This window comes from Lynx rufus, unplaced genomic scaffold (genome assembly GCF_022079265.1).
Source record: "Lynx rufus isolate CCGP_SWC_20201006 ecotype Redwood Valley unplaced genomic scaffold, mLynRuf1.p SCAF_6, whole genome shotgun sequence".
NCBI lineage: Eukaryota > Metazoa > Chordata > Mammalia > Carnivora > Felidae > Lynx > Lynx rufus.
Genome location: NW_025814878.1, coordinates 114,613,011 through 114,635,545, shown reverse-complemented (window position 1 = coordinate 114,635,545; position 22,535 = coordinate 114,613,011). Strand labels below are relative to the sequence as shown.

At 40.6% G+C, this 22,535-nt stretch overlaps 1 protein-coding gene across 1 annotated transcript; it reads right to left on the bottom strand.

The window, feature by feature from the left end:
* Window positions 1-3,542: 3,542 nt before the first annotated feature.
* Window positions 3,543-13,675, bottom strand: LOC124528564 (DLA class II histocompatibility antigen, DR-1 beta chain). Its single transcript, XM_047102235.1, has 6 exons — window positions 13,515-13,675; window positions 8,409-8,678; window positions 5,436-5,717; window positions 4,909-5,019; window positions 4,191-4,214; window positions 3,543-3,890 (listed from the first exon to the last, which is right to left on the bottom strand). Exons 1-6 carry the CDS (start codon window positions 13,612-13,614, stop codon window positions 3,877-3,879), a joined length of 801 nt encoding a protein of 266 aa, XP_046958191.1. The 5' UTR covers window positions 13,615-13,675; the 3' UTR covers window positions 3,543-3,876.
* Between the last annotated feature and the right edge of the window lie 8,860 nt (window positions 13,676-22,535).

Genomic DNA, 22,535 nt, shown 5'->3' with positions numbered 1-22,535 from the left:
CTCCATATCCCTGGTCTAGCCACTTCTGGCCACAAGACCTCCACTAGAAGCCTGCCGAAACCACTACCCGATTGAAGTAAAACCCAACCAGGGACCGTTTCCTACGAAAGTTGGATGTAAAGACAGTATGTGTCGCAATGTCACTTAGATCATGATGGATTTCTATGTTTACTCTTTTCTGTCAATGTCCTCTATTAGCTACTTAAATTACAGAATTGGGTAATTCCCCCTTGTAAAACATTTCTAGTGTTTTCCATGGGTTAAAAACGGCACAGCCTTCAAGGAAACTAAGGCATGACCTTCATGACATGCTCCTCAAAACAAAGTAAACGAATACACGGCCTTCTACAGCCTGGTCTTCTATGGTACAGCTTTCCAGGCACAGCACAGCACAGTATTTCTGTTCTCATATCACAGGCACACATTTGTAGCCTAGGATGCAATGGAGAAGCAAAGGGACACTAGCATCCCTTCTCCATTATCTTTGAAAATTTTCTGGAAAATATATTTTTCCTTACAAAATTAAGTCTCGGCAGGTTAATGTCTAAGAGCAAACAAATAATCCTCTTCCTCAGTTGCTGTTTTTCATTGTAATTGGGTTTATAGCTGCCATTTAATACTCCCTGTAAAAAAAAAATCACAAACTGATGCTTCCCCTCAACAATGTATCATCCTTTATGAGGAGATACTTTAAAATACTAACACTCTAGGGGTGCCTGGGAGGCTCAGTTGGTTAAGCATCTGACTTCAGCTCAGGTCATGATCTCACCACTCCTGAGTTTGAGCCCCTCTTCGGGGGCTCTGTTGTGACAGTTCAGAGCCTGGAACCTGCTTCCAATTCTGTGTCTCCCTCTCTCTCTGACCCTCTCCTGCTTACACTCTGTCTCTTTCTCTCAAAAATAAATAAACGTTAAAAAACCTTTTTTTTTAAAAAATAGTAACATTCTGATAGTACCAGATACTATAGTTTCCCTGCCTGAAATTGTTCTCATCTATCCCACCTAATATTTCTTTCTTTCCAAAGAAAATTATTTGCTCCCATCTTTCCAACACATCAGGTGAGGCAAGCGCATCCCCAAAAAGGATGAAGCATGATTTGTCTGAGTGTATCGCCGTAATCCTGTGGTCCTCTCAACATGTGGAAAGTAGGTCTACTGGGGACACCTGAAAAAGGTATAGATCACCCTTATAAAAGCATACCAGAGCAGTTCGCTTTTCCTGCCTTTGGAAATTATGAGATACAATGAAGCGTAAAGCTGCTGCAGGCATCCTACTACCATTTCAGGAACACTGACAAGTGGTGTATGATAAGGAGATGAGATACAAAGTCCCAGCATCATTGGTGACACCACTGGCCTGATGAATTAACCAGTCTAGAGATGAGGTACCTTGGGTCTATCTGCTCTGTGAGACAAGTAGTTAAAGAAAAATAAAGTCAATTAGATTGGGTTTTTCCACTAGCAACACAAAGCATCTCCACTGAAATACTCCTGCCATACATTTTAATTCTATATTATAATGTCACACCATAGGTCCCAGATAAAATGAGACAATTCACTTCTTCATCTTAGGGAACAAAACGAAAGTAAAGTTGCAACCCTGGGATCAGCAGAACTTATCCCAACCATATAAACATTGCATATGTTACTGTTAGTTATTAACTTCCCAGGCAATGATAACCTGTTTCACACAAATAGTGCACAATATATGACTGAAATATACATAAACTTTGAGTTGGCTTGAAATTTATAGCTGTCTCTGATCATGGAGAAATTGTCTGAGTGTCTATTACCTTGAAATAAACTTCTGAATCTGTTGTCTGCTCTTCAGGTTTAATTTACATTTGACACTGACTCTTTAGACAGAATATGATAACAGAACCCATCATCTACTTAAACAATTTTGCTTCATTTCTCTGAAACCTTTCTAACTCTTTTATATTACTGAAGTCTATGAAATTTAACTATATATTGATTTATAATTATGATTCCACATTGTTTTATGCAAGAGACACAAATATTTGGTTTCCTTGTCTAGTTTGTTCCCCTCATATACTCTCTGTCACATTTCTTTCATTAAATTGGGTTCATTTGTATATATTGTGTAAAGTTTTATTACATAAAATATTGCCAATTCCTCACTATTAAATGAGAAGGGTGCCTGGGTGGCTCAGTCGGTTAAGCCTCCGTCTCTCGATTTCCACCCGGGTCATGTACTCATGGTTCATGAGTTTGAACCCTGCATCAGGCTTCACGTGAGCCTGCTTAAGATTCTCTCTCTCTCTCTCTCTCTCTCTCTCTCTCTCTTTCTGATCCCCTGGTCCTCACTAAAGGCTCGCTCTCTCTAAAAGAAATTTTTGAAATTAAAAAACTATCAAATAAGACACTTTCAGAAAAGTTCAGCTTTCATTCCTATTCCCTTCAATCTATTCCCTCATGGTGCCCAAGAGGCAACCATTTTTTAAAAGTCCTTTCGTTGTCATATATAAAAAAGTAAATAGATTTAATAGATGATGGAGAAAGAGATAATGATAGATGGATGCAGATAAATTGAATTGATATAGCTATGTATTCCTATTCTCTTCCTGGATCCTACTAAACAAAATGTTGTGTGTTGTACAAAATCTCCTTACCTGTACAGAAGTGGAGATTATTGTAAGCAAGGGTTATTTTTTTCTTCTAGCTACATAGTATGTCACTGTTTGTATGCACATCAGAGTATTCATAATTTCCTTCTTTGTTTCCCAGCATTGCCTTGGATTTCTAAGATGAGATCCATACAGGATGTTCCCGTACAGACAGTACATTTGCTTACAATCTGGAAGGCCTCAGACATACCTCTTTTCCACTAGAGTCGTGGCTTGATCCTGATGGTCTAAGGGGAAGGATGGGGAAGCATGTGTCTTAAGCCAAAGTGTCAGCATGCCACTGATGTTTATCTGAGACACAGAAAGTGATGGAAGTGTAGATACAGCCCACCATCAGGCTAATGAAAGGGGTTTCCACAGGTTTAGAGACTTTAATATGAAAAATCAAGGAAAGGGGCACCTGGCTGTCTCAGTCAGTGGAGCATTCGACTCCTGATCTCAGGGTCATGAGTTTGAGCTCCACATTGGCCGTGGAGCCTACTTAAAAATAAAATGAAATAAAAATATGAAAAGTAAAATAAAAAATCTGGGAAAGGAAACAAAGTGAGTACAAAAATTTTGTGGGCGTCATATCATTATAAGTTAGTGGATTTCTGATATTTTTTGTCCCCTCTCTTGTGCAAAGGGACTTCTGTGTTTGTCTTTGAGAACACACAGGTGTAGGACACCAGCATCATATGGGCCACGAAGCTCCATTTCCTAGCTCCAGAAAACACGCCTAATTACAGAATGGAAAAAGACCAAGTATAAAAGGGCATGATACAAAGATACCTTCCAGATCCACATCTGACCCAAATTCTGTAATATAAATAAAAACCAATATTGTAATTTGTTGCAATCCTCCCTTTCTCCCTTTTTCTCGCTACTTCTTTTCCTTGAAACTATATGCAACGGATGATTGTCACTCCATGTTTATTTGAGAAAAGCTGATAAAGACACGTGAACAGAGGTGAGTTCCAATGTAAAGGAGGCATTAAGGGGCTGAATACACAGGGAGCTGGGAGAGAATGAAGATAAGGAACTGCAGTCAGTACTGGGGCTTCCCGGTCAAGGATAGGGTGGAGGGAGCCATCAGGGAGGACAGGTTCTGCAGGGTCACTGAACGCAGGGCAAACCAAATCCTGAGAGAGCACTGTGTTTGTGGAAGAATGCGAGCCAAACAGGAAACGTTTTCACTGTGTGAGGAAGCCTGAAAAGAAGGTTCTTCCTGGAGTGTCAGCATCTCCACTTCAGCTCAGGAGTCCTGCAGAAGACAGAGCAGAGTGTTGTTCCCAGAACCACCTCCACAAGCAGCTTCCTCGCCCCTCTCTCAGGGCCTCGTGTTAAAGCACCACAGTAAGAAGAAGAACATATTCTTTCTTAAGTATCCTGATCTAAAGCTATTTGCAGTGCAGGCCTTTTAGTAAGTGGAGAGAAGAAGCTTCAGTTAACTGCCTGAGCAGGAGTCAGATCCAAAGTCTTTGACATTGTTTCTGTCTTTTCACCTCCACCATCTGTTCCAGGATAATCAACTCTATCTTTAAAGAGGGTCAAAGAGCATTACCTGTTGGCTGAAGTCCAGAGTGTCCTGGGAAAGAAAAGGGACAACATACACTTAACAGAGACACAGGTAAATCTGTCCCCACATACAAGGTCCCAACCCCAGACCACCTAACACCACAACCCACATTGCATGATGCCAGCGGGATCAGAAAGGGAGAGATGTGGCCTGTGAAGTTTCTGTCACACAAATCTGTTGTGGCTTCATTAGCTTTCATAGCTCTTCCTGATCTGGCCAAGGACCCCAACCCAAGATACCTGTCTTGTCAACTTCTTTCTTATCTCTATAACCCATAACCTCTTATGCTGAAGCACAGTAACCATGGACCCTTGCTTTCTGGATATCTAGGAAATCTGAGGTCACATGGGGAAGGAAAGGCATCCTACAAGGCCACTGGTCCACAGGGAGTTTATGCGATCAAAGCTGTATTTCTCGGGGCGCCTGGGTGGCGCAGTCGGTTAAGCGTCCGACTTCAGCCAGGTCACGATCTCGCGGTCCGTGAGTTCGAGCCTCGCGTCGGGCTCTGGGCAGATGGCTCAGAGCCTGGAGCCTGTTTCCGATTCTGTGTCTCCCTCTCTCTCTGCCCCTCCCCCGTTCATGCTCTGTCTCTCTCTGTCCCAAAAATAAATAAATGTTGAAAAAAAATTAAAAAAAAAAAAAAAAGCTGTATTTCTCTCCCACAAGGTCTATAGCGAGGCCCAGCTACCAACAGGTGCCTTACCTTTCTGATTCCGGAAGTAGATGAACAGCCCCACCACCAGGAAGAGCAGACCCAGAACAAAGCCCCCGATTCCACTCAGCATCTTGCTCTGTGCAGATTCAGACTGAGCCCCTGAGAGAAGAAGCAGCTTTAGTGATTTTTACCCAAATCCAACTCCCCTCCTGGAGACTCTGGATTGAGAACTTTGAGAATGAGGAATGAAGCCTGCCCTGGAAGAAAGAGAGTAAGTGGCAATTTCTGGGGGCGAAAATTTAAATCCCATTCCATAGATACAAGGTTTAGGTATTGAACTTTTTAAATACCACAGCTTTGACAAATCCACTACTTCAATATCTATGGATGAGGAGCTCCTTGAAGTTCAAGTAACTTGTGCAGGGTGACAGAGCTAATAAAAGGCAGAGCCAGGATTGTATTCCCCTCCTGCCCAGAAGGTCCCTATAAATACAGGATGTGCCAGAAGCACAAAAGGCAAAGCAAAGCCCCCTCCCTGCTGGGCGAGGAACTTATGGGATCAGAAAGCTTCTCACTCCACTCCACGGTGATAGGGCTCGTGCGACTTGGATGCTCCACGTGGCAGGTGTAGACCTCTCCACTCTGAGGAACTGTTTCCAGCATCACCAGGGTCTGGAAGGTCCAGTCTCCATTACGGATCAGGCCTGTGGACACGACCCCAGTCTGCTCCTCCTGGCCGTTCCGGAACCACTTGACCTCAATGTGGCCTGGATAGAAACCATTCACGGAGCAGACCAGGAGGTTGTGGTGCTGCAGGGGCTGCGTCTTCGAGGGGAACACGGTCACTGTCGGCTCAACTAGAAGACAAGTGGTAGCGGGACTAAGTGAGGACGACAGAGTGAGTCTCCCTGGCTGGCTGCCCTCCTGCCTCCGGTCTCTGGTCCCAGGCTGCACCTCGTGCCGGCCTCCCTCAAAGCTGGCCACGTGGCCCAGTACCAGCCAGTCTCATGAGTCTTGAATTCAATCCTGACAGTACGGGTCCATTAAGTTTGAGAGATGCTGAGGAAATTTGTGGGGTTTGTTTTTCATAGTGTGAGGTAGTTGTTCCTTGTGGAATTCCTTGTTTACACATTTTGCAAGGGATATAGGGTCTCAATTAAAAGCATGATTTCTGGAGCAGGCTGACTGAGCTCAAATATAGGCTCTGCTCCTTACTGATTGATCCTAGAAGAGTATTACATTCCTCTGCACCCCAGCTTTCTCCTCTATCGAAGGAGATAGTAATACTTACCTCTTACAGTTCTGTGAGGATTAATGCACCTAAAGTATGTAAAGTGATGATTGGAGTTTAGCCTTCAATATATGTTAAGTACTTATTACCCTGTTTAATTACAGAGAAAATATTATTTAAAGCAGTCTGGGTAAATTGGAGAACAGCTTGAGGTTGATGGGGAAATAGAATATGAAACCCTGGAAATGCTCCACTCACACCTTACAACACCACACAAATGCTTCTCCCCCGGAAGCAGGAAGGCAGAGGTGATACTCTAGCCTATTTGTTTAATTGCAAGAACAGTGTGAGTCCTGAAAGAGAGGGAAAGGAACAAGGAAACTCATTGATTTTAAAAAGTTCTCATAATTGCACTCAGATGATCAATCCTTCTTCTGTGCAGTATAAAAAAATTACTGTTATTGGAAATGTTATACCTTTATAATTGTCTCCCTTTGAAAGCTGACACTTGAGTTCAGGGTAGAGACTGAGACTATTTAACAGGTATCCTTAGTGCAGAGACAATCCCTTACACTACCAGCCTCAATAAATACTGCTTTTAAAAAGGAAAAATATGGGGGAAACATTTTTACAATACCATAAAATGGTAGATTTAGGTAGATGACAAACCTTTGCTAACAATTTTTAGCATATTCATTAAATATAAATGTTTACATTCCTAGCATGAAAAGTAATAAACAGTGTCAAAATATAAGCCACAGACTAGAGAAAATGCTGAATCGACTATCAGCAAAGCATTAATAATCTTATGCATAGAAAACACCTAAAATCACTGAGAAATACACCAGAATCCCCGAAATAATAGTAGATAATTTTTACATCAGTAACAACAATTAGCCAATAGATATGTAAAAAAAAAAAATCCAAGGACCTTAAAATCAAAGGAATATACATTAAAAAAAAAAAAAAGATATAAAATTTCAACCGAGTATTTGCAATATTGGGGAAAAAAGATCTAACAAAGGGGAACATGAGGTGAATTGTTACAACTATATAAAGAAATAACATGCAACTCCTTAAATACTTTCAGCATTATAAAAACAGCAACATCAATACATTTAGTAACAAAATTATAATTAAGATACCTGGTTTCACAATCATTTCAAGAATGTAAGAATACATAGTCTAAGAGAACAAAGAGCGGGAAGTTGAGACCTAAAAGAAGCCTCAGAAATATCAGGAGGGTTTGGGGAGCCTGGGTGGCTCAGTCAGCTAAGGGTCCCACTTGGCTCAGGTCATGATCTGACAGTTCCTGGGTTCGAGTCCCGGGGCAGGCTCTGGGCGACAGCTCAGAACCTGGAGCCTCCTTGGGATTCTGTATCTCCCTCTCTCTCTCTGCCCCTCCCCTGCTTGCACTTTTTCTATCTCACCCTCTGCTCTTCCCCCATTCCCACTCTGTCTTACTGGATCTCTCTCTCAAAAATTAACATTAAAAAAAATAGAAGGGAGCCGGGGCGGAGGGGCGGCTCGCCGGCCAAGCAGAGCCCCCGAGTCCGGCTTGCAAAAGCGGAGGGGCCTGACGGACTGTGTTCCGACAGCAAGCGCGACTTAGCGTCTGGGAGGTCATAAGTTAACAGCTCTGCTCGGAAAGCGGGAAGGCTGGAGGACAAAGGGAGGGTGAGCTGCGGAGCCCCCGGACGACAGAGCTCAGTTTGGCGGGGAACAAAGGCGCTCTCCAGCGCCATCTCCCCCGCCCATCCCCCAGCCAAAATCCCAAAGGGAACCGGCTCCGGCCAGGGAAATTGCTCGCTCCGCGCGAACACCCAACTCTGTGCTTCTGCGGAGCCAAACCTCCGGCAGCGATCTGACTCCCTCCGGCTGCACAGGGCCCCTCCTGAAGTGGATCACCTAAGGAGAAGCGAGCTAAGCCTGCCCCCCCTGCCGCCGTGCACCTTGCCTTCCCACCCCAGCTAATACGCCAGATCCCCAGCATCACAAGCCTGGCAGTGTGCAAGTAGCCCAGACGGGCCACGCCACCCCACAGTGAATCCCGCCCCTAGGAGAGGGGAAGAGAAGGCACACACCAGTCTGACTGTGGCCCCAGCGGTGGGCTGGGGGCAGACATCAGGTCGGACAAGGACACACCACACTGTCCCCACCCCACAGACACAGCACACCCTCCCTGACGTCGCACTCTCGCAGGGATCCCCGTAACGGGCTCTTGCTCAACACCCTGTAGGCTCACTGGGACCCAGTCTCTGTCTCACAGTCGCACCCGCGCAGCCCCGGCCGCCCCAGCCCCCCTGCCCCCGCTCACCTCGCCGCTGCACCGTGAAGCTCTCACCAACACCGTAGTTGTGTCTGCAGACCGTGTCCACCTCGGCGCGCTTCTGCTCCATGAAGTCCTTCAGCCCGTTCCAGTACTTGGCAATGGGCCGCCCCAGCTCCGTCACCGCCCGGTACTCCCCCACTTCGCTGTCAAAGCGCACATACTCCTCCCCGTTATAGAAGTATCTGTCCAGGAGCCGAACCCGCTCCGTCCCGTTGGTGAAATGGCACTCGGTCTTCACCAGCAACAAGAAATGTGCTGTGGGAACACGGGCAACCCGCTCACTCGCGGGCTCCTGGAAGACACTGACGCCGCCACCCCTCGGGGCTCCACCCGCACCCCCAAACCACCAGCACCCACGGCTCTTCTCTCCTCTGCCGGCGGGGCGGAAGGAGGCCGGGAGGTGACCCCTCTCCTGGGAGCTTCTCCGGGTCACTGGTTTCCCGTTCAGAGGCGGACCTCCCAGCCTGAGGATTTGCCCCTCACCGCCTCCTCCTGGACGCCTCCTCCTGGCAGACACCGACCTCCCTCCTCGCCTCCACAGCCCTTTCCTGGCCTCACACAAGTCCCACCTGCGTCCCCCTCCCCCTCCCCCACCCCCACCCAACACTTGGTCTGGGCTGAGCTGGCTCAGGCCCTTGCGAACCCAGAGAAGGGAAACACCCCCACATCCCCTCCACTCTCGGGTTAAAATTTATGGAAAGTGATGGACAAAACCCAGCCAGGCAGGACTTTATTTACCTGGGGGGAGAAATGTCACAAGACAAGCCTGCAGTTCTACAGCAGAGGATAACTGGGTGATCTGAGTTTCCTTAGGGTGCCAGACAGGTGGTCTCAAGGGGGATGTTTAGGATGTGACAGGAAAGAGTAACTAGATGTGAACTAGTGGGCGTGTGTGTGTTTGATAATTCAGGGAAAGGTAATACAATGTGCAAAATCTTGAAAGAATTGATGAACTTCCTCAACAAAATGGAAAAAGGGAGTTCACTGAAGCACAATGGGACAAAGGAAGGCAAAAGGTTAGACTGGAGAAATCACGGGGAGCTGGCAGTAAAAGCCTTACAGGTGATGTTGGGATTTTGACTTCATACTTCACGTAATGGGAAACTACTGAAGAGTTTTAAGGACATTAAAACCATGACTGCACTACAGTTCCTCAAGTCCTTACCTGGAATTTTCAAACTCCAGAAACCTAGGAAACCAGATCTTTTTACAAGTTTTGATGCCAAACTCTTTTGCCAAATCTAACCTGATGAGGTAAAGGGTCAAACATGTCAGACCTCTTATTGGTCAGTCAGTCACATGGGCTTCTGGAGTTACAATATATAAACACACACACATCATAACATATGTACAAACATGCATATACATACATGAATATACACACATATACATACATGACACATATGCATACATGTATGTGTATATTTTGATGTTTTATTTTCTGTTTAATTGAACTAAGAAAAATTTTTTATTCACGTGGAATTGACATGAACATTTTTAAAAATAGTTTAAAAATACCTGTGCCTTTAAAAATGAGACAAATAAAAGGAGTTTTCGACATTATCAACCGAACAGAATGTAGCATTACTGCATAAGTTTGATACATTTTACAGAAAAATACTTGTGACGGTCACAATTGATGACTCATAAGGCAAGCTGTCGAAAGTTAACAGAGATGCTGATGATCAAGAAATCATGAAATCTTATAAAACATTGCATAAGGCAAAGAATAAAAGATGAAGATCTCGAGCTTGCATTGATTGAGTGGACTCAGCGAGAAAGTGTTCAATCTATGAACTGTTGATCTTATTATTTTTTGTAATGAAATAAGCTAAACTAGAACACAAAGACCTGAACTGGAAGGTGAGTGTGTGTATAAAGGGTAAGTCTTGAGGTTTTAGAAGCAGCAGAGTATAAACCAGTGTTTCCAACATCAGTACTCTTGACATTTTGGACGAGATATTTTTTGTGGGAAGCCTGTTCTGTACGTCGTAGATTGTTTACTAGCATCATTAGCCTCTACCTAGCAGATGTCAGAAAAAAGCACCAAGTGACTACCAAAAGTGGCTCCAGACATTGCCAAATGTCCCCTGAAGTCCCCATACGAGAACGACTGTTAACACCACTTGAAAAATCTGTGGTAAAAAAGCCAATGTTAATTCTATGTCAGCTGAGAATTACATTGAAAAATTTGCCAATATTATATCTGGAAAAAAAAAAACCTTTGATACTGAACAAATTTATTTTTCTGGAAAAATGGCTCTTCACTGAGACCAGATTCTGAAAAAAAAAAAAAATTCATACTGCCTAACAAGAGAATATCAAAAGTTACTATGAATTCCAACCAGAAGATGATTGCTCTTGGGTGTGCTAATGCTTCAGGCTTACCCAAATCAAATTGGGCAGACACTGGAAAAAGCCAAAATCCAGGATGCCTGAAAGGGACAAATATTTTACTTGTGCATTAGTTTTCAAAAAAGATGATATGGATAACCAGATACATATTTTATTTGGTTCAAAACCACTTTGTATCAATGGGCTTCGTTCATGAGACGCAAGCTGGACTGGGAGAAACCTGGAAGTTAATTGTCCCTGTATAATTGTTCCACATACTGTACTCCTCAAATTCTTATAAAAATTAAAGCTTGGCTTCTAATTCTCCCCCTGCCCCACCACCAAGTATGACATCTATGTTGCAATCTTTGAACAAGGAATTTCCTTATCCCATGAAGATCCAGTATAAAAAACTTTTAAACTCTGTTCTTGATGCAGTTTACAGAGGCCTATGAATCCAAGCTTCTGAAATAAGTTAAAGGCTAGTGTTATGACAAAGCTAATGTTTAACAAACCAGCCTGAAAAACTGCCTAGCAAGACTTTGGGCTACATCCGAGTTTGCAAATGAACTACCAATTGAAGACATTGAAAACTGTCATGTGATGAATGAGAAAATATTATATGACACTTCAATGTATGTAAAGGTTTATCTAAATAAGTCCAAGGAATAAGATGTACACTTGAGATGAGCACCAGGTAGCGTATAGAAGTGTTGAATCACTACACTGTACATCTGAAACTAACATTAGGCTGTATGCTAACCATACGGATGTTAAATAATAACTTTAAAAGATATTCTCTGCCTAAAGGTATACCTATAATCATAAACAAACAAATAAGTCAAAGGTGCTGATCCAAAAATACTTATCACCCTGAGTGATGGAAACATGGTAGTGGTGACTGAGAGCGCTCCCCAACTTGCTCCCTACACTCCAGCTTCTCCAGCCTTCCTTCTGTCCCTTACACTCAGCAAACATCTTCCCACACTTGACCTTTATCCTATTTTCTCCCCCTACAACACTTGTCCTGTACATCCTTCATTTCGCTGGCTTCTGTCACCAGTCATATCTCAACTCAATGTCACTTCCTCAGGGAGAACTCCCTACACACTTGAACTGAAGTCAGGTGCATCCAATTCTCTCTGTTTCACAACCAGGTGTATTATTTTTCAGCATACTTATTGTTGTCAGAATTTTTGTTGTTATTGTTAAATGTTTATCGGGCTTTCTCCTCTGTCATTACATAAAATCCATGATGATAATGATCTTTAGCCTATTCAAATAGAATTCACTGAGCCCAGAACAGAGCCTAGTACATCATAGCCGCTCAGAGAAATGTCTGTGATACAATGGATAAACACAGGGCTCCGAGAATCAGTCATTGTGAGGATCCTGGAAAGCAAGAAGGGGCTCAGGTCCAACATTCTTTTACTCTGATGATACATTGTATCCCCTCCACTTCCTGTGAGAAATTCACACAAACTACTTCCTTCTCCTTCTACTGTTGGAAAAAAAATATCACAGGTAAGGAAAAGGCGATTTTAAGAAAAAAGAAAAATCTCATTAAGTTTCAGCTCATCCTGTAGATCTGTGATAGTGCTGAGGTCTCTGCATACACGGGGGATTCACAGTAATGGTGACAACATGGCTCGGGAAAGAATAGGAACTGGAAGTGGAGGCAACCCAACATGGCTATTAAGGAAAAACAGAAAACATGAGGAATAAACCTATGCCATCTGGGGACAACACCTCAGTGAGCCAATAAATTCCCTTGACTTGCATTTTGGCATTCAGTCCTGTGAAATGTAAACACCTTCACGCTCTCTGTACTCTGCTCGGGGTAGATAGTTGGAACCATATGAAATTCCTGATGTTGCCTATTTTTGACTTACAAAGCCATAATTGCATATAATTTATCCTATACTAGTTGAATCCCTTCCTGTGGGTTCAGGCCACAGAACAGAAAGATGCAGGAGAAACGGACACCATAGAAAGGTTCAACATAGATTCATAATGAAAAATTAACTTGTGCCGGGTTCTCAGAAGGTATCTTAAGTTCTTTAAGACTCCAAAGAACATCCCATACGTGCTTCTCATCTAAAATGTCATTTCAAGTACTAAGGATCTCTGCTGTACCTCCAGGGTGAGAAATAGAGGTAAAACTAGCCCCAACTTTGGTCAGAGAACCTTCAGTCCAGGGATAAAGGCCTTGTAAACTTTGAGGTACAGGAGAAAGGAAAGGAGATAATGGGAGAGAACCCTTGATACAGCCTCACATATTACAGAGAAGTACCAACATAACTAATCCTGTGAAGACATAATACAGGGTCTTCTAGGAGACACCTTTCTAATTCCTTTTGACTCTCTGTCCAATTTTCTGAGAAACTTTCTTATTTCCTAGCATAACTCAACATTATAAAGGGAACTGCTTGATGGGAATTAATTTGAAATCATTATTTCTGTGTCTTCTCAAGACCCTGAGGGAATGAAACTCAAACCTGGAGAGTTTTGACTGGGGAAGAGTTGAGAAGAAATGACCTCTATATGTGGAGGCCCCTTACACAGCTCTTATAGAGAGGGCAAGCATTCGGCCTCCTTTTGTTTTGGATAGAATTGGGGATCTATATGATAAAGGTGGGCAATCATTAAAGAAAATGTCACAATTTTCTAAGGCACATGGTGTGGACACAGTGGCAAAACTGATTTCTTTCTTTCCCCCCACTCCACAATAGCTCACCACCCAAGGAGTGCACTTACGTGGGGTGTCCCTGGCCCAAGCCAGGGGAGGACTCAGCACCATCAATATCAACATCAGAGCTGTCATCCAGGAGCCTCCCAGGAAACACAGGCACACCATGCTGGGGAACAGAGAGGACAGGGGACAAGGGAACAGGCAAGTCTCAGTGAGAACTAAGACCCTCCTTTAGGCACCTCCCAAATAACACCAACCAAGGAATTTGTTTCTCTGCTCCTGGATTGGGTAATCTAGGTTTGAGAACCAATCAGCATCACAGATATACTGCATCATCAGTTGCTGGTCAGAGATTCAGTATCAAGAGCTCTTCTGAAACTCTGACTTCCTTCATTGAAAGGATTATTTTAATTTAGTACTTGAAAGGTTTCATCCAATGTATGTGAAACATTTGATTGGGCCCCTATTTTAAGCCAGCTCTATGCAGGGCAGTTATGTAAACAAAAGGTTGAGTCTTTTAGGAGTATTCATGTCTCTCCAGTGAATACAGAGTTGTTTAATGTATGTCTGAGTGATTTTAGGAGCTGAGGGAGTGGAGGGACGATGATTGCAAATGAAGAAACCTTTTATCTGGACCTTATTGCACCCATCAGTAGTGTACATTTGGGGAAATTACTTAACCTTCACCCTGAAATGAAGGCACAGCAGTCTTTCTGGTACTTGGATAATGGAAAGTGGTGTGATTCTCTGGACAGCTCAAGCAAGGAGCAGCATCTCCTGGTAACTGATGACATGACAGAATTATACCTGTTGATTGGAGAGTATAATCTCTACCTCCTTATGGGTAGAAAGGTCTCTGATAAACTAAAGGAAATGGGAATTTACTCACAACTTAACCTGAGTGAAAATGCTTTTCAAGTTTGTCTGCTGATGCTGTCATTGAGTTGGAGGCACTTCCAGAATTTGCATAGAAAAAGGGGCTTAGAGAACATGATCTGTAAGGAATGAAGGGTCTTGAAAGTTCCTTTGTATAGCATTTAACCTAACCAAGTGATAAGGCCACTGTCCAAATCAAAGTATGCAGGGGGCTGAAAGATCAATAAAGGATTCAAACTCAACCTCTAACATAACAGCTCTGCTTAGAAAAACTTTAATATCTTATGTGGAAAATGTGTTCAATCCATAGTCCTGGATAACACTCTGATTTCCTCATTTTACTGGGAATTTTTTCCCTTTATTATGTTCCCTGCTCTTATTATTATATTCCCTTCTCCTGCTTTATCCTAAGGAGAGAATAAGAAGCTGGTGCTAATGTATACATTATAGAGTGTCCAGGAAAGAGAACACAATGGAAATACTATGAATCACATCCTTTGATGTCAACATGTAGTTTTAAATATATATATTTCTACCTTTAGATACTTATTATGTATTATATTAATATAAATGTAATATCTCAGATTCAGAATGGACTTTAAAGGACAACTATCTATCTAAAGTTCTGCATTAATTCCCAGTCTACTACAGTCTGATCAGCAGTCCTTGTTTATGGACTAGTGACAGAGAACAAACCAGGTTGCAATAAAAATGACTAATATTTAGTGAGCAAATTTTGAGCATTTTACTTTGCACCCAGAATTATACAAGGGCTTTTTATACACCATATTTATATTTAATCCTCACATCATCTCAGTGATTTGCGTACCCTTTGCATCCCTACAGATGCAGAGAATAAAATGATGGGTGTATGTTAAATAAGTTTGGCAAGGACACAAGCGGTAAATGGCGCACTCCAGATTGAGCCGAGCTATATGCGAGTCCAAACTCAGAAGGCCAGCCATTGCATCACACCACCTCACCACCTCCCATTCAATTTCTGAAGAGAATAGTGTCCATTTTGTTAAAATTATTGTTATTAGTTTAATTCATGGTTTATCCATAACAATGCAACTACTCCTTTTAATGAATGACAGCATTTTACATAAATTACCGCGTAGTAATTCTAGTTCCTCCAAAAGTTCTTTCATCACCATTGTTACTTTCCTCTGGAAATGACAACATTTGCATTTATCTTATGTAATGACACCCACAGCTCCTGCCTAAGTATCCTTTCTATCAAAGACAATAGTGGCCTCCAAATTCTTAAATCCAATCTATTGTTCTCAATCATTATTTCAGATTTCTCAGAATAATTTATTGCAAATTTGAACATGTCAGAAAAGGATAGAAATTTTATCTCACATACCTTGGAAAAATGTATTTCTATTAATGTGGAAACTTAAAAATATCCTGTAGAAGTTGGGTAGAAGTCATTATTGTCCCTGGATTTCAGAAGAAACTGTGTTCCTAGACCCCAGCGATAATTCAGTAATATTGGAAGTTGTATAATTGCAACCAGAAGAATGCCATATTTAATTTCAAAAATGAAAGCCATAATTTATTCAGAATTAAATAGTTGTAACAGTGATAATCTAAGAGAGCTAAGCTTAAGTTCACCTTAGATTATAGGATAAAAGGAATGGCAAAGAAAAGTAATTCTATATCAAGAACATATTGAAATATTAAACATACTGAAATGTCAAAGACAACACTATCAAAACTTATTTATATAAAATTGACAATTTACGTATCATATACATTTAGTTTTGAAAAGAATAGGCCAGCAACGATGAGCTAAATTCTATAGTTGTATACATTTGTGAGTAACAAAATGTGCTGCTTTAAATATAACATATTTCACACTTTTCTTCAATATTAATTCAGAATTAGGAAAGTTCAGGTGAAACACTATAGCAAATTTTACCAAACCATCAATCCTGCAGGTGTGTAGGCTGAAATTCTTCACCTAACACAAAAGAAGCAGTCCTAGTCAACTTCTGCTGTGTATCAAGTAAGAAGTGTCAAGTAAGACCTTGTTTCCTGAGGAAAAGAGAGTTAAATTGGTTTCTAACAGAGTGCTTATCAGTACAGAAGTTCTACCATCTCTGCTCTTGATACATGAAATCATAGGTTTGTTTTCATTGGAAATAAAACACCATTGGGAACAAACAAGTGACATCAAAAGCACAGACTTTTGTTGAACAGGCAGGTTGAAATTTGTAGCATTACAGAATGTCTTGAGTCCCACTGATTGTCATAGAATGGGACTCATTTGTAGTTAAATCTGGAAAGTTGCAATACCTCTAGGAAGCTCTCAGGTATCAGCAATCTACAGTTAGCACAGAATGTCCATCACTTGTCCAAGTAGTGTCAGAATATTCTCTGTAGTTCTCAGATAGCTATGACCACGAATATGGAATTTAAAGTGAGAAGCAGATCAGAGATCCCTTTATCTACGAAAAAATATTAATAACAAGAAGTAGATAAACAGGGCCAATTTCTTCTACAATGAAAGACATGTATCCTTAACAGAAGTCTGTCCCAATTACAGGTCATATTAGCACTTAAAAGTCTTGATAAGACCCTTTCCAGTAAGATTTCAGCAATGTCTTCCATTGAGTCTTCCATCCAAGACTTTGGATGAAGCCAGTCTTTATGTTGTGGTGTTATCTAAGTGTTTTATGATACTTTAACACGGCACTCTTTTTTAGAACCAGAATGTTTACCATTGAGTAGTCACAGGGAGAACAACTAGAATTCTCACAGGCCTGTCATTAATATTGCACATAAGAAGAGTTTTAGTTTTCTTTCTCTTTGATCTAGACCATGCTTTAACTGTGCTATGGCAAAGAATTTACTTCTCAGACAGTACAAATATTGGCCAGACTATTTTTCAAAATTCTGCTTTGTTGTTGCACTAGTCAATGGCCCAATGATTCTAGTTGTGTGCCTCGAATGCTATCTGTTTTATTCAAAATTAATAATAAATATTTATTTTAGCCATTTTATTAATAGTTCAATAGTCCATCCCCTTATACATAAGCAAGTTTCCACACTGAAAATGTAAACTTATTAGTAATTATTCTCCCCAAGGGAGAGAAAAAGATACTTTCTTTGTTTTGTAGTCTCTTCCTACCTGATGTGCATCTCACAAAGCAACTCTCTCAAACCAATTCTCTCAATATCGTAGAACAATTTTGAGAACATTAGAGCATATGACCCTCACTATTGCTGGCATCCATATTTTGGTCATAGGCTCATTCCATAGTTTACACAAGGAACAAAACTTGGTGCATTACACCTCTGCCTAGAGATACTAAAGATAATTTGGGTGCAATGACAACCTCTCAGTTTTTAGAGTTCAGAATTCAGTACCTGACCTTAAAGAAAAAGTTTTCAGATGAATCATGTCAGTTGTTAAAATAAGATCCAAGGCAGGGGCGCCTGGGTGGTTCAGTTGGTTAAGCACCTGACTCAGTTGTAGCTCAGGTCATGATCTCATGGTTCATGGGCTTAAGCCCCCTCATCAGGCTCTGCACTGACAGTGCAGAGCCTGCTTGGAATTCTCTCTCTCCCTGTCTGCCCCTCCCCACTTGCCCTCTCTCTCTCTCTCCCTCTCAAATAAATAAATAAACTTAAAAAAATAATTAATTAAAAAAATAAGATCCAAGGGGAGATTTAATTATTTAAAAATCTATATTAACCAGAGGAAAAAAAATTTCTAGTAACCCTAGTAGAAGAGAACATAAGACCACTTAGAAAGTTTAAGGTTCTCCAGAAGTGAGGAATCCTTATTGCATTTACAGTTTCTAAGCTATGAAAACCACAAAAGCATTAACAAGGATCAGTCCCATAGGCAATTGGTTCCACCAATGTAAACAAAATACATAGCTGTTGGTTTATTTTCCTTTAGAACATCAGTTGAACACCAAATTATTTTAGCCATCAACATTTCCTTTGGTGCTATTGCTGATATCAATAATTTGATATCAATTGTAATATCGTTAATCTTAACCATGGTCTTTTTACCTGTAGTTTTATAGCCATGTTACTTCAGAACATCAGAACCAAACCCCTTCTTGAGCTCCTGTATGGGCAACTCACTGGAGTGTTTACATAGACAGGTTCCTAAGGGTGCCTCTAGTTTCCCTCTCTGTTAGTTAAAAACATAATCACTACCATGACAAAGATTTAATTGAGTTCTAAAATTCTAGATAGGTTTAAGCAAGTTTAGGTGGGCCATGAAATGTTGGGAGAAATTTCTGACATGCTGTAATCTTTGGCACACCTCTGGAAGATCACAGCTTTATCACCTATGAAGTCTAGGTTTAAAACTTCTTGGGGTGCCTGGGTGGCTCAGTTGGTTAAGTGCTGGACTTTTAATTTGGGCTCAGGTCGTGATCCCATGGTATGCAAGATAGAGTCCCAGGTTGGGCTGCACACTGACATTGCAGAGCCTGCTTGGGATGGTCTTTCTCCCTCTCTCTGCCCCTCCCCACCCTGTCTCTCTCTCAAAATAAATAAATAAATAAATAAATAAATAAATAAATAACTTCTTGGGAAAGTGAAGAGATATACTCAAACTCTCCACAGCTTTCCTAATCAAGAGGTATTGGGAGTTGTGACTACAATTTCAATTTCATTCAACCAATAATAAAATCAGGGAAATTGGCAAAATTTAGGCTGACCTCATCAGGGCACAAATTGAGAGTCCTTTCTGTATTGGACCTCCAGATTTGAAGTTTACACCCAGGGAGAAACTCAGAAGCCTTCCAGAGTGCAGTCTGATACAGATTCCAAAGAGTTCAGTGAAAATGTTGTTAAAATCCTCAATGTCAAATATCTTGGTGACCTGGTAACCTTTGGACAGAGATACATTGAGGTCCACTGGAAGGCAGGTTGCTGCAATTGAGTCCTAACTGCATCTAAATATTATCCCAGACCCACCGGAAAATGATCTTCTAAGATTGACAGTGGGGTAGTAACAAAAGGTTCTCTAGATTGGAAGCTTTATGCAAAAAGAAACCTTCATATAAGTACCTCAAGAAGTATCTCTGGGTCCCAGCTGCTATGGAAAATTTGAAGTCAAGAATTGTCTGTTAGTATCATCTTCAATTCATTTCCCCATCTCAAACATGGAGTGTTGGAGATCATATATTTGGTTGATGTTATCTTATGAAACTGCCCAAAAGCAACAAGATCACAATGTTGTGATGTTCAAAATGGCACATGTGCCAAACATGAACAGAAACATCTAATAACTTGAAATGCAATTTTGTTACCATTAATCATTGCAGCACCATTCCCCAAACAGGTGTCATGAGCCAGCCTAATGGCACAAAAAGCCTATTATACAGATATCTTACAGCTATCACCATTCTCTAGAAAGTGCAGAATTTCACTGTGGTAACCATAGTGGCCATTAGGTGTAATAGGTCAATTGTTCCCCCTGATAAAAACTGAACTTACGCCACAGTCAGTCAGCCAGACTCTAGCACCAGGTACTGAAAATCTTGAAGAATGCTTCATGAGAGCCGATGATGATGCTTACCTTTTCTGAAAATAGTTTCTAGAACTGATGAAACACCAATTTACATATTTAAGACACTCAGAATATTCCAAGCAATATAACTGAAAAAGAAAACATACTAGACATTCTAGAAAAACCATAGAATACCTAAGACAAAGAATGTCTTAAAGCAGCATGGGGTTGAGGGGATGGGGTACAGATTATCTTCAAAGAGAAAAACTTAGATTAACTGCTGACTTTTCATCAGCAATAATGGAAACCAAAAGTAGTACAGTGATGTTTTCATTGTGTTTAATAAAAATAATGATCAGCCTGGGATTTTATAACCAGTGATTCTATCTTTAAAGAATGAGGAAAAAAGAAAAAGAATGAGGAAACATTTTCATATGAACAAAAATCAAGATCATGTGTCTCCAATATATTTTAATGAAGAAAATTATAAATTATATACTTCAGGCAGAAGGAAAGTAACCCCAGATAGAAATTCTGGGATGAAATGAGAAATGAAGAACAAAGACAGTGGTAAGTATGTGGGCCATGCTAAAATGTATCAACTTATAAAATAATACTAAGATTATCCTATGGAGTTTTAAAATAATATACAATTTAAAAATAAAATAAAATAATATACAATTTAATACCCAAAACAATAATATATAAATCGAAAGAGAGTATAAGGTATTAAATCATTCCAAGAACATTGTATTATTTTTCTTCTTTTTTTCAAAATAGAGATGATTCTCAAAAAATAGAAATAATTCTCATATCATATCAGCTATATCTTCCAGAGCATAAAGAAATTGATTTTATTTATTACTTCATATTTATGAAAAGTACTAACTCCAAGTCACACTTAACAATGTAGGCTTAGGGGCATCTGGGTGGCTCAGTTGGTTGAGTGTTCAGCTTCAGCTCAGGTCATGATCATATAGTTCATGGGTTCAAGTCCTGCATTGAGCTCTGTGCTGACAGCTCAGAGCCTGGAGCCCGCTTCAGATTCTGTGTCTCCCTCTCTCTCTGCCCCTCTCCTGCTCACTCTCTCCCTCTCTCTCAAAAATAAACATTAAAAAAATTTAAAAGGTAAAAAAAACAATGTAGGCTTAGGCTCAGTCTCTCTTTCTCTTTCTAATGAGTAATGAATATAATATAATATATGAATTCCTAGGATCGATCGCATTCAGACCATGAAATAAGAATGTATGCAAACTAGTACCAATAGAGTTAAGTATTACACTGATAATTCCAGCCAATGAAAGATATTTGGAACAAAAGAGTAAGCAAATCCCAAAAACTCATAAGCCTTCCTTTATACTTAGAGTAAACTTTTGAGAAGTATAATAAAAATTCAATAATTTTAATATAAATAAACTATATCCAAGTAATACTGTAATAGGAAATATTCCAAATATTATGAAGAAATTCTACTTCTATATTCAACAAAAATGTGTTTAATTCCAAATAAGGAAATCAAAACAGGAACTCTCTGGCATTCTTTCTGAGAATCACTCTGTCAATATACATCTTTTTTTTTTTTTTAATATCTTTGTTCATGATGGCATCCTGGGATCACACATTAGACTCTTTTTTTTCCCCAAGATTTATTTTTAATAGCAAGATGCAGACGAACTATCCAATAACTTCTAGAGACATAGCCCAGGTGAGATATGTACCAAACATGTTCACAGCTGTGCCCATCAACATTCCTTTCACTCCTCCTACCCAAATGCAGAACGTTACCAAATAGAGAACTGGGGTTCAAGAGTGGCACCAACCTGACATTTTTCCCAAGTATGTATAAAGCACTAAATATATATATATATATATATATATATATATATATATATATACACACACACACATATTTGGGGCGCCTGAGTGGCTCAGTTGGTTAAGCATCCAACTTCAACTCAGGTCATGATCTCCCAATTTGTGGGTTCGAGTCCTGCATTGGGTTCCATGCTGACAGCTCAGAGCCTGGAGCCCGCTTGAGATTCTGTGTCTGCCCCTCTCCCGCTCATCCTCTGTCTCTCTCTCTCTCTCAGAAATAAATAAACATTTAAACACACACACACACACACACACACATATATATATGTATATATTTAAATGCATGAAAATAAGCAGTATACTTTAAACAAAAGGCCTTGGAGAACTAGGAATGTTTTTGTGGATATTGGAGCAGACAACAGAAGGTAAATGCAGAAAACAAAAGTGGAAAGGAAACATTTCTTTGAGTCCAAGTGTTGAGAAGAAGGAGTGGGATCTGGAGGAAAAGTTGAGCATTGTCTTCTGTGATAAAAATCCTGTGTGGTTCATGGAAAGTAGCATGTGTGAGTCATAAAAGGACCATAACATATAGAGAATGAACCAATACAGTGCACTGGGCCAGTTGCCAAAATCTAATTTTAAAAAGTAATAATTCAGTAGTGATATACGATAGGGACAGTGAATAATGTGAAAACAATGAGAAAGTATTGAGACAAGGTTACTGATTCCCACAGGACTCTAGGAAAGTTCTTGACTAGAGTCCAAAAATAAGCACATGGTTAATGTTAGCTTCTTTTTACTGCAAAGATTCTGGCATTTGATGTGGGGAGATGAAGAAAGGGAGGATGAACCTCAACAGGGTCTGAAATAAATAATTGTATGAAATACTACCCTTGGACAAGGCTTTTTG

What these genes read in the sequence shown, in the direction of transcription:
- LOC124528564 (XM_047102235.1), bottom strand. Translation starts at nt 13,614, where the DNA reads ATGGTGTGCCTGTGTTTCCTGGGAGGCTCCTGGATGACAGCTCTGATG. An exon ending in TTGGGCCAGGGACACCCCAC is followed by an intron (nt 8,679 to 13,514) that starts GTAAGTGCACTC and finishes GTGTTCCCACAG; the next exon opens with CACATTTCTTGTTGCTGGTG. An exon ending in CTACTTCCGGAATCAGAAAG is followed by an intron (nt 4,215 to 4,908) that starts GTAAGGCACCTG and finishes TTTCTTTCCCAG; the next exon opens with GACACTCTGGACTTCAGCCA.